This window comes from Hemiscyllium ocellatum, chromosome 32, assembly GCF_020745735.1.
Source record: "Hemiscyllium ocellatum isolate sHemOce1 chromosome 32, sHemOce1.pat.X.cur, whole genome shotgun sequence".
Taxonomy (NCBI): Eukaryota; Metazoa; Chordata; class Chondrichthyes; order Orectolobiformes; family Hemiscylliidae; genus Hemiscyllium; species Hemiscyllium ocellatum.
Window position 1 is genome coordinate 39,026,661 of NC_083432.1, and position 13,026 is coordinate 39,039,686.

The window sequence follows — 13,026 nt, forward strand, 5'->3', positions numbered from 1 at the left end:
CCCCTATGAAAGAGCAGTGAAAGAGTCATTCAGGAAGTCACTTTTAGGCAAATTCCAAAAGCACTGAATCCACCCAGAATCAAAATCATCTTGGAAATCAAAGCTGGAAAAACCCTTGGAAATGCCAACTAGATGTGTCAGTGTCAGACTGATAAAGAATGAAAACTGCCAGCTCGTCTCGACATTGAATCCGAGATTAAGGTGAAGGGATCTCTGTTTGAAATGTTAAAACTGATTTTCTTCTTTCAGGTTATAACTGATCTGCAAGACAGGCTATTGATGTACTATTTACAACATGACTTGGATGTTGGACTGGGGTGCACAAAGTTAAAAATCACACAACACCAGGTTATAGTCCAACAGATATATTTGGAAGCACTAGCTTTTGGAGCGCTGCTCCAACAACCACCTGAAGGGGCAGTGCTCCGAAAGCTAGTGCTTCCAAATAAATCTGTTGGACTATAACTTCGTGTTGTGTGATTTTTAACTATTTGCAACTCACTTACACTGCAATAGCGCAAATTCCCATCAAATAAAACCTTGTACTGAGAATACTAGTTTAAGTCTAACTGAATGGACTAAAATATAAAGTTAATTTTACAGATGCTACAAATATTATGGAGCCTCCCATTGACTGTTTAGAATCATCATGACTACAGGAGTTAAAGTCATTTCTTTTATAGATTTTCTATGTGCAGCAACATTTCTGTATATTTTAACAGATTAAAAAAAAATCACTCCCAAGGGTTAAAATGAATCTGTACAAATATTTCACACAAAATGCTAGCTGTATCGGACTTGTCAAATTACTTTCACTGAAACCAAACACTTCCAAAATGCCATTGTGATTATCATGGAGCATTGTTCAGTCTCTGGGTTGTGGGAATGAGTTTATTCAAATTTTTTTGCACAGGATGTGGGCATCACTGGCTGGGCCAGTATTAAGTGCCTATCCTCAAATTTCCTTGAGAAGGTGGTCAAGACCAGTCTTGTTGAACTGCTGCAGTCCACACGGTGTCAGGACACCCACACTGCTGATCAGAATTTCCTGCCAGGAGTTTAATCTGACATTCAGCACATGTATTGAGGGCACTTAATTGACAAAAGTGGTGCGTTTGACTAAAGTACTGAACCGTAGCCCAGTCTGCCTGTTCAAATCGACACTTGAGAACCCACAGTATTATCTGATAAGATGGCATTCTGCAGCTCATGCCCCTGGCCAACAATATTCCCTCAAACCACAAGAAGCAGTCTCACCTTGCTGCTTTCTGTGGGGGTCTTACTACAGGGCAACACAGCATCTATGTTTGCTTAGACAACAGCAGGCAGTTACATCAAGGAACTGTGCGAAGTGCTCAGCAATATGATAAGGTGCTATACAAATGCAAATCTTTCTCATTTATACTAGGGGCATATTCACATTATTATGGGAAAAACAAACATGGTTTCTGTGTTCAAAACCTCGTTACAGCTCCAAATGAAATATTTATCAATAATATATACTTATAACAATTGTATTCAGTTTGAATATACCTGAGTAGATCCTTCACTTTACTTCCAAATATCACCGTTAACCCTTGAGTGGCCTTATTCGGTTATCAGTTAGCAGCAGCATTCCTGAAGGATACCGACAGAGCATGCGAGCTCTTTGGCAATGTGTGGTTTTACATGTAGTGATGAAGTGTATCATGAAAGTAAGTCCCTGGTTTAAATATTTCATCATTGTGTGTTCAAGTAGTATGTGGATATTTGAGAAAACCTGACTTCTACTATTATAGAAGATTGTTGTTGAGGTGGTCCAGTCTAGGAGGAGGAATCTATGTGTACCTGAGTTGTCTTGACCAGAAAACTTCAATCAATAGGAGGTAAGCCTATCACTGGTTGCTCTGATTCTCAGACCACACAGAACTGAAACAGCCTCTGTTCCCAAACCGACTCAGCTCACTGTCATCATGGTGTGTATCAATGATTTATGCATCAAAGGTTCCCAGGTTCTGATTGATTGGAACAGACTTTTGGCGTTTCAACTCAGCGGTGTGGAGCTAGTGCTCAAATAACTCATTTCGAAACCCCTCACAACATTCAAACATGATAAAAGCAGCATTAATGTGAGGGGGAGAGATGGTGGGATTATGCGAGTGGCACTGGATTAGTACTCCATGATGTTCTAGGGATAGGTAGCTGGGTGGAATTTAAATTCAATTCAAACAACTCAACTTTTAAATAAAATCGATATGGAGTTAAAAGGTAGTCCCAATGATGCAGCTACAAAACTCTTGTTGATTGTTGTTCAAAACAGATTTGGTTTTACGAAGGTTGTTTCGGGAAGGACATCTGACTTGTGTCCCTGATCTGAACTAGATGTGACTCAGAATCACAGCAATGTGTAGTTGATTCTTTAGTTGCTTTCTGAAATGGTGGAATGAGTCGTTCAGTTGGAGCGATGAGGGATTAAAAACTGGCTGAAGGCCAGTAAAACACAGATCCTATGGACAGAAACATACAGAAGAAACGTTGCCCCAAGGCACTGGTGGCCTGCAGCGTGGGAACACCACTGTGTTGTATCAGTTAATACTGTGTTAGGGCATCTAGATGCTGAATGTCCACCAAACTCTGACAAAGTTTACCATGTGAATAAAGAACCAGAAACTTCCCTCCTTAACTGTTGGGTGTAACATGCCGTATACAGAGGAAGCTCGATTATCCGGTATTCGATTATCCAAACATTGGATTATTCGGCGAGATCGCAAGTTCCTGATGCTCGGCTAAACTGTATTCAATTATCTGGAATTTGATTAACTGGCCGCCTGTGTCCTTGGGATAATCGAGGTTCCTCTGTATTGTTTTGGAGAAATTTAGAAGCAGGGACTATGTTTTATGAATATTGCAAAAGTGATATTCATAAAACATATACAACAACGTGAACATAGATTTTCAGCTTCAGTTCTGTGGGATTTGAAAATTACTGTCGAACATCTAAACATGAGGTTGCTTGGTAAATGCAAACATGTGTCAGAGTCAAAGGTCGCTGAGCGCTGGTTTGTGGTTTTCTTGCTTCTGGGCAGTGGATTCCCCCCTGTCTGAGGAATACAGGATGTTTTTCACTGCCTTTAACGTCACACGGTCAACGAAAGACAACCTTTGTAGAGTGTCAGAGAAGGTAGATATGGAGATGTTTTGAGGCTATCTGGTTGAGTTATTGAGGGAGGGGAGAAATGGGAAAGAGCTAAGTGCAAATGTGGTTAAAAAAAATCACGGGTGGGGGGGGGGTGGAATAGCCACTAAAGGGTTAACTGAAGGGGCTACCAAGGAAACCACTCAGGCTCAGAATGCAGGGGTTAAAACCCTCTCCCTACCACCCCCTCCCCACCGCCCCAACCCCCAACACAATGAACACATTTTTAAGTGTTAGTACTAACACATGCATAAAAATTCTCTGAATTTTCCTCCCATGTTATTTTTTTGTGCAGCTGAATCCCCTGTCGCCAGTGAGCCTGGGTAGTCTCAGGTGCCACTTCTTGGTCTTTCTCTCCCCCTCCTTTTCTGCGCGGCCCTTTCTGACCGCGCTCCTTGTGAAAAATAAAACATACGCGGGCAGGTTTCGCTCTCCGCGGGTAACTGAGGTCTGTGCCACAAAGAGAGGGGGGGGGGGGGGGGTCACCTGGCCAAAGGAGGCCTCAGTGCTGATGGAATCAAGAGGATCTCAGATGCTTCAGAAGGAAGGTGACTTCGCCTTCTCCTCCCGCTGAGAATGGCAGTGGATTGCAGATGGATGTGCGGGCAAACAGACTCCACTGCGGTTGCTAGGCGTAGCAGATGCCTCCCGTTGAAATTCCTCTCCGCCATTTTCTATCCCCTTTCATTCTGGAATTCCCACACACTGCTGATCCTCTCATGCGACGCTGAGGTAGGGCAGTGCATGCCTTGACTTTCCATCTCTCTCTCTCTTTTTCTCTCGAACCGTTGATCGTAAATAAACAAATGTTGCCAGTCGTAAAGTAACACTGCTTTCCAAGAGCTGCAGTGATCAAAGACAGGACAACGTTGACTGCAGAATGATAAACCACTGAAAAAAGGTTGCACCAAGTTGAGCGTGTAAAAAAAATGAAGATGGGATGGTTGGCCATTTTGTTTTGGAGTTAGCTGTTTTATATAATCAGCTGTTAAAGCAGCAACGCACAGCTAGGCAGCACGACCTTCCTTTGCAAGACAAGAGCACAAGGACCAAGGAACACTTTACTATGACTTGCAAAATATTTGCACCTGGTACCCGCATTAATGGAATGGTTCTTTTGAGATTCGGCCAAGTTTAGATAGACAAAATGATCCACAATGGACATGACGCCAGGCAGTTAGCCGGTGATTATGTGTGTGTGTGCGTGTGTGTGTGTGTTCTGTTTTTTCAGCCAGTTTTCACTCAGGCCTACACTTCCTGGTCCTCGAACACCTCCAGGAATAACGGAGGGAAGAGTTCTGTGGGACATTCAACCTTCATGTGGAGGAAGCGGCTGGCATGACATGCCCCGATCATCCGTAGGTCTGTGACTTTCATCAGCAGCTTTGGCCAGAAGTGTGGAATGTTGTGTTTGCGATAGTTTATGTAGTGTTCGAACGCTAGGAGGTACGCCTCTTGGCATTTCTCTATTTTGTCAATGCAGGTCAGTCCTGTGCGATCTGGAAGCAAGAACAAGAGTCACTTGTTAATCATGGGTTTTCCAAACTGTTAATTACTTTTATCTGTTTGAAACTGGGGCAGGAACAATGTCAACCTTTGATGTTGTAAAAATGTAAGAAATGGACAGGGAGTTGACCATTCAGCCCATCAAGCTGGCTCCCCCATTCAGTAAGATCATAACTGGCCTCAACTCCACTTGGCCCAGATAATCTTTGGCTCCCTCAAGAGTGTTAATTAACATAAAGATTAACAATTGTTAATTGATCAATTGTTAATGAACAACCATTAGTCAAGAACTTATCTATTTTGTCTTAAGAACACTCAATGAGTCTTTCGCTACCCTCTGGGTAAAAACAATGTCGCTGGGTCAAAATCCTGGAACTCCCTCCTGAACAGCTTGTTGGGGGCATCTTCACCAAACTGACTGCAGGAGGTCAAGGAGATAGCTTACCACCACCCTCTTAGGAGCAATTAGGGATGGGCAATAAATGCTGGCCCAACCAGTGGATCCCCTGAATAAATTAAAATTTAGATTTACATCTCTCTGAGAGAGAAAGTTTTCCTCATTTACATCTTCATATTTAAACTGTGTTTCCTAATTCTATTCCCACCGATAAGGGAAACATCCTCTCAGCACCCACCTTGTCAAGTCTCCTTGGTCTTATCTTTCATGAAGGCCAAGATCCTGTTTTCTTCCCACTCAGGTTTATCTGCTATTCTGTGGAGGTTTACTAATGCTCCATTGTCCTCAACATTGAGGTTAGAAAGAAAGAAGTTTGAGTGGACTTCCTCTGGCCTGATCATGCTTCTGTGAAGCATTGCAACACCCTTTCCTTTTTAAAGGTGCTATATGATTGCAGTCTGTTTGTTGTTTTAACTGAGTTCCCCACCCTCAAAGTAAGGCACCTCTCTACAATTTTACTCCTCCGCACTGCCTCCTAAATTGAAATCTAGCTCTTTGCTTTTGTCTCGGTCTCAACTCGGTTTATGGAAGTGAATTCGCTCTTCATGAGGCTGTGTGTATGAAAGTATTTGTGGTTATTTATGAGGCTTGTTTATCGGGTGACATGGTGACTCAGTAACAATCCAAAGGCCTGCAGGTTAGGTGAACTGGCCACGCTAAATTGCCCATGGTGCTCAGGGATGTGTAGGTTAGGTGCATTAGTCAGGGTTAAAATGTAGAGTAATAGGTTAGGGGAATGGGTTTGGGTGGGATACTCTTTGGAGAGTCAGTGTGGACTTGTTGGGCCAAAGGGCCTATTTCCACACTGTAGGGATTCTATGATTAGCGAGTTTTGAGAAGATTTGTAGTTCAGGTTGACGTTCTGGATGTAGATTTGCTCGCTGAGCTAGAAGGTTCGGGTTGGAATGTTCATTTTCAGACGTTTTGTCACCATACTAGATAACATCTTCAGTGAGCCTCTGGATGAAGCACTGGTGGTGTAGCCCACTTTCTATTTATATGTTTGAATTTCCTTGGGTGCAAATATGGCACAATATGCTAAAACTGGCCCGAAAATGGGAAACCAATGCACCCAAGGAAACTCAAACATGTAAATAGAAAGCGGGCTACACCACCAGTGCTTCATTCGGAGGCTCACTGAAGATGTTATCTAGTATGGTGACGAAATGTCTGAAAATGAACATTCCAACTCAGCGAGCAAACCTGCATCTGGATTCTATGAGTGTTCGCATCCTTCAATACATTATAGTCAGAAGGCTCACTACAAAGGTGTATCTCACTTTCTCTGCTTAGCCACTTGTATGGGCCTTAAAAGTAATTTTGACACTGATGCCGCACTCTGAGAAGCATGAAGCTGACAGGACAGCTTCCAAATAGGGGTCAAAGACTCAGAAGAAGGGATCAGCCATTCACAACTTAGGGAAGGAGAATTACTTTCACTTAGGGTTCTGTGAATCTTTGGAATTCTTCACGCAGGGAATTGTGGATTCTCAGTTGTTGTGTAGATCCAGGAGGACAGTGGAAAAGCTTTAAGGATGTCCTCAAAGCCTCCATGAAGAGCTCACCCATCTCCATCAGCTCATGGGGGGCCCTTGCATGTGGCATAACAAAACTGGGAATGTTCGTTTGGGAAAGTTCCAAACATGTTGAGGAGTTTGCTCAGGAATAGGGAGAGGAAAAGCTGAGACATCAGAGAACTGTCATCCAACCATCGACTCAACGCCCCCATGCACCATGTGCCTTGTAAATGGCAGAGACTGAAGATGGTGCACTCAAATAAAAGCAAACTACATGGAGGACGCAAATCTGAAACGAAAACAAAAGTTACTGGAGAAACTCCACAGTTCTTGAGGCACCTGTGGAGAGAGAAACAGAGTTAATGTTTTGAGTCCAATATAATTCTTCTTCAGAGCTGAAGATTCAAGACGCAAAATGTTAACTCTGTTTCTCTCTTTGCAGATGCTGCCAGACCTGCTGAGTTTCTCCAGTGCTCTCTGTGTTTGTATCTCTGGATGGTGCATTGGGCTTATCAGCATCTCAGAGGTCTTCAAAAACAAGTCATCCTCCTGTCTGAAGGGAAATCTGAGATTGAGATTGTTCGTTTATTGGACGGGAAAAGAATTGAGGTGTGTGAAGATAGGAAGGGAAAATGGAGTTGAGTCAGAAATCTGCTATGGTCTTACTGAATGGTTGGGGGAGCTGGGGGGCTATATAGTCCACTCCTGCTTGTAGTTCTCATCTACTTTTGGAGTATCTGCTGGGACTTGCAAGAGAATGCATATCTTGTGCCGGAGCAGCTGTTGCCTTGTTACCTTTAGACTCTAGCGGTCTAACTATTGTTATTTTGGAGTTATGACAATGCAGTATAAAACACTCCGAGTTAAAAGAAAAACACTTTACCCAACAGTAATGCTTAACAGTGAGCAGGTTTACCTGAGGACATCAATAAAACTGCCTGGAGGAGTGCCACCTCTGTGTCATCCAGACCGAAGGCGGCTAAGGATTTGCCCAGCTCAAATATGGCATCTGAGACGACCCCTAGTCCTCCATTCTTCAGTTGCTCTCTCTTGACGGCCATTTCTCCATTTAGTGTCAGTGTCTCGCTCTCTGCATCGTAACGGACAGCAGCCCTTAGAGACATTATCTCCATGCAGCAGCCTTTCAAAAGGATGATCTGGTCTTCGCAAGGCAGCTGAACAAGGCAGAACACAACAAAGTAAAACAAAAAAAGTTGCTTCAACAGTAGTCAATCAGTAGCAGGGCTGTCTTTCTGTCTTGGCCCTAGGGTGAAGGCTACCTTCTGTCATTAGAGTAATGTCATCTATAAAAATCAGAAGTGGCTTTGCACATGGAGCCTTTCCTTATTGGGCATCTTATTCCCCACTTTTTCACAGGTGTGCACTTCTGTGGAAATGTCGACTTGTACTCCCCTTTTGTCTGCACTCCAGATTCTTCTGCTGAGTTAAACTGGGACACCAGCTCCCCATTGGGCCCAATGACACGCCATCACATGGTAAGACTAGATGGTAACTATCTACAGGCTGACAGACCACACCCCAACTGATGCTGCCCTCATCCACTAGCCACAGCTGCTCACTTTCTATCAGTTCAGCTTGAAATTTGGCCAGGATGCATTCGGTGATTGCTGATGTCTACTCCTCTGGTCGCTACGGTGAGCAACAAAGACAGTGTGTACCCATAGTACTATTATTGTTTTAGATTACTTACAGTGTGGAAACAGGCCCTTCGGCCCAACAAGTCCACACCGACCTGCCAAAGCGTAACCCACCCAGACCCATTCTCCTACATTTACCCTTTCACCTAACACTACGGGCAATTTAGCATGGACAATTCACTTAACCTGCACATTTTTGGATTGTGGGAGGAAACCGGAGCACCCGGAGGAAACCCACGGGGAGAACGTGCAAACTCCACACAGAGAGTCACCTGGGGCGGGAATTGAACCCCGGTCTCTGGCACTGTGAGGCAGCAGTGCTAACCATTGTGCCGCCCACTGTGTTCTCCTGTATCGATTGTTCCTGTATCTCATTTCATTGAAGTGACTGAGGAATATTGATCTGTGAATTGCCAATTGCATTACTTTTCACATGGTTGGCTGGGCCTCTATAAAGCAATCTGGCAGAGCATCTGGCGATGCCCTACGGGAGATAAACCTGTCAGAGTGCGCACTATTTCTGTCCTATATCTCCATTTCTCTCCTAGAGGAGAGGCTACCAAACAGGGCAAGGAAATCATTTGAGATGAGAGAGCACATGTAAAGAAACAGGGAGAAATACAGTTAGACGTGCGACTATTGACTTTCTCCAAAGGGTTTTCTTTGACATTTTTATTAAAATATATAATATTTGCCAAAGATTTGGCTCAATTGGGACCATGATCCCCTTAAATTACCCAGTCAGAGTCAGAATAAGGTATTAGTAATTTAGGACTGAGATGAGGAGACCTTACCTCACTCATAAGGTTACTAATGTGTGTAGCTTTCTACCTCAGAGAGCTGTGGATGTTCATTCATTGAGTATATTCAAACCACATCAGTAGATTTTTAAATTTAAGGATAGACGTATGGATATGGGAATAATGCGGGAAGCTTAAAGATCAGCCATGACCCTATTGAATGATGGAATAGGATTGAAGGACTGAACAGTTTATTCCAGCTCCTCTCCTCTTACATTCCTCAACAAATTATGTAAATATTTCGAGGTAGGTGGTGAAGTGCTATTATTGCTGGACTATTAATCCAGAGACCCAGGTGATGTTCTGGAGACCTGTGTTCCAATCCTGCCATGGCAGATCGTGGAATTTGAATCCAAGGAAGATCTGCAATTAAGAATTTAATGATGACCCAGAAAGCATTGTCAATTGTCAGGAAAACCAATCTATTTTGACTCACTAACGTCTCTTAAGAAAGGTAATTGGTGTCCTTTCGTGGTCTGGCCTCCATGTGACTCCTAGACCCACAGCAATGTAATTGACTCTAAAATGCCCTCTGGGGAATTAGGGGTAGCAATAGATGCTGGCTTAGTCAGTGATGTCCATATCCCGTGAGTGCATAAAATTAGCAGTGCTGTCACCGTAGCGCATGAAAACACTATCGAATCATGAATAATGTGATGTTGTCATTTCTTATCTCTTTGTGTCTTGATCAAGAGGCCCATTAGCACAAGGTTTGAGCAGGTTCACTACTTGCTGCCTTTGAAGTGTGGGTAAAGTTTTTGCTGCAGCAGTTAGAATCATAGAATGCCTACATTGCAGAAAGAGGCCATTCAGCCTATTGAATCTGTACTGACCCTCTGAAGAGTATCCTATCCAGGCCCTCGCCCTGTCCCCGTAGCCCCTCATTTACTATGGCTAATCCCTCTGATCCTCTTCTATTTCACCCAATTCATCACCTTCTGGTGGTAATTATGTATTTGGCATGGATGCCACTGCTCAGGTGCCAACTCTGGTTGGACGTAGTCCAGGAAGCTCTGCCACATGACTTTCAGCCTCCAATTACCCCCGCCCCAAACTCCTGCCATTGGTCACTCAACGCGTCCCGCTGCCTTCTCACAGCCAATTGGAAAGAGAGCAGGCTTTCTGTTTCTTGGCTGCTGGAGCAGACTGCGTATTCTCATCGACTTGGAAACCAAAAGTATTCAAAGGAAATGTTCAAAAAGCCCACAGTTCTGAATGTTTCTGTGATTTTCCTCCTGGCTTGCCTGTCTCTGTTCTCTCAAAATGTAATCTCTCATTCCTGAAGACTTCAGGGCAGTTCTGAAGGAATGGCCTCTCTCGATAAGGCACTGATTCAGAAAGGTTGTCAAAGGGAACTTTTACAGGTCAGGATAGATTGCCCATTGGTGAGGAGGAAGGATCTCCCATGGCTGAAGCACTCAGTGTTTCTGGCTCTGGGACTGGCTGAAGGGAGGGAAGAGCTTTCCAATACCTCAACCTTTCCACCGAGGAATACCTGGGCCACATCCTGGAGTCTGCAGTCATCTTCCAAGGGTTGGGACCCACAGGCAACAGCAACTGGAGTAAGGAGGGGAATCATTGACTCAAGATGACAGTGACTGACTATAGCGGTGAGGTTTGGGAGGAGGAAATTCCCAGTTGGGGGTGGGTGAAGAGTGTTGGAGGCAGTAAGCTGTCAAAATGCCCCAACAACCAACCTTTCTCAATTTTCGGGGCACTTTGCAATAGAATGTTGGACTTGAATTGCAATGATTGTTTTTCAGTTCAGTCACTGATTATTTCCAGAGGTCATGACTCACTGTCAGCTTCCAAGATTTGTGGCCATTCTCTTTGTTGTGCGAGAAATTAATGAGGGAAATTCAGGCTTGTCAAAAATGGCATAAACTGAAACTGTCAACCCTGTCAGTTGCAAGTCCATCATGAGTGCTAGAAATTCTGTCTTTGAAATATCACCAAATTCCATTGTGGCAATCACAGTGTTTTATGGATGACTGGGAATTAGAATGCTAAACAGAAGTTGTATTTCCTCCTGACAACCAACAAAGTCAAGAACGTTTTCAATGACAAAAATACCTCCGAGAACATTGGTAGCTTTTTGGCAAAATCCACAACTCTGGTAATGGCTGGGGTGATGATCCTGGTGAATTGACTGAAGGCTTCGAGATCCACTTTGTCTCCTTCTGGCGTAGAAGTCATTGGAGATTGGCCGATGTCTTCTGGCTGTGGGCATAAGGTGGATAAAATGAGGTTCTCCCTGGAAATGAAACTTGATAGGACTCAAGATTATTGAACATCGAACATTGAACAGTATAGCACAATACAGGCCCTTCGGCCCACAATGTTGTGCCAGCCTTTTATCCTACTCTAAGATCAGACTAACCTACATACCTTTCATTGTGCTATCATCCATGTGTCTATCCAAGATTTGCTTAAATCTCCCTGATGTATCTGATTCTACTACCACTGCTGGCAGTGCATTCCACACACTCACCATTCTGTGTAAACAACCTACTTCTGACATCTTCCCTAAACCTTCCTCCAATCACCTTAAAATTATGCCCCCTCGTGATAGACATTTCCGCCATGAGGAAAAAGTCTCTGGCTATCCACTCTATCTATGCCTCTCATCATCTTGAGACACTCTATCAAGTCATCTCTCATCCTTCTTCGTTCCAGTTAGAGAACCCCTAGCCCCCTCAACCTTTCTTCATAAGACATGTACTTCAATCCAGGAAGCATCCTGGTAAGTCTCCTCTGCACTCTCTCTAAAGCTTCCACATCCTTCCGATGATGTGACAACCAAAATTGAACACAATATTCCTAGTGTGGTCTAACCAGGGGTCTATAGAGCTGCAGTATAACCTTGCGGCCCTTAAACTCAATCCCCCTGCTAATGAATGCCAACACACCATATGTCTTCTTGACAACCCTGTCAACTTGGGTGGCAACTTTGAGAGATCTATGGACATGGACCTAAAGATCCCTCTGTTTCTCCACACTGCCAAGAATCCTGCCTTTGACCCTGTGTTCTGCATTCAAATTCGACTTTCCAAAGTGAACCACTTCACACTTTTCCAAGTTAAACTCCATCTGCTACTTATCAGCCCAGCTTTGCATCCTGTCAATGTCCTGTTGCAACCTACAACAGCCCTCCACGCTTTTCATCACTCTACCAACTTTCATGTCACCGGCAAACTTACTAACCCACCCTTCCTCATCCTAGTGGTATATAAAAATTACAAAGAGCAGAAGTCCTAGAACAGATCCCTGCTGAACACTACTGGTCACCAAACTCCAGGCTGAATATTTTCCCTTAACCACCACCCTCTGTCTTCCATGGGCCAGCCAATTCTGTATCCAGACAGCCAGATCTCCCTATATCCCATGCCTCCTTACTTTCTGAATGAGCCTACCATGGAGAACCTTATCAAACACCTTACTAAAATTCATGTACACCACAACCACTGCTCTACCTTCATCAAGGTGTTTTGTCATATCCTCAAATAATTCAATAAGGTTTGTGAGGAATGACTGCCCCTCACAAAGCCATGCTGAAGAGCTCTAATCAAACTGTGGTTTTCCAAGTAATCACAAATCTGGTCTCTCAGAATACTCTCCAATACTTTACCTACCACAGATGTGAGACTGACTGGTCTGTAATTCCCAGGAGTATGCCTATTCCCTTTCTTGAACAAGGGAATAACATTTGCCACCCTCCAATCATCTGGCATTACTCCAGTGGACAGTGAGGATGCAAGGATCATTGTCAAAGTCACAGCAATCTCTTTGCTCGCTTCCTGTAGTAACCCTGGGCATATCCCATCCCTTCTACACAATATCTGCTGTACACTTCTCGGTTCTGTCCTTAGCAATTCATTCAGCCCTGTTGTACTCTCTCCACAGGTAGTTAAGA

General features: G+C 43.9%; 1 protein-coding gene across 3 annotated transcripts in view; it reads right to left on the bottom strand.

The window, feature by feature from the left end:
• Window positions 1-4,054: 4,054 nt before the first annotated feature.
• LOC132830779 (thyroid hormone receptor alpha) overlaps window positions 4,055-13,026 on the bottom strand; it is a 368,439-nt gene continuing 359,467 nt past the window's right edge. For all 3 annotated transcript variants that reach the window (XM_060848624.1, XM_060848622.1, XM_060848623.1), the window contains 3 exons: window positions 11,187-11,333; window positions 7,572-7,830; window positions 4,055-4,674 (listed from right to left, as the gene is read on the bottom strand). In XM_060848624.1, coding sequence (XP_060704607.1) covers window positions 4,424-4,674; window positions 7,572-7,830; window positions 11,187-11,333 — 657 coding nt within the window. In that variant the 3' untranslated portion in view covers window positions 4,055-4,423. The remainder of the gene's footprint in view (window positions 4,675-7,571; window positions 7,831-11,186; window positions 11,334-13,026) is intronic.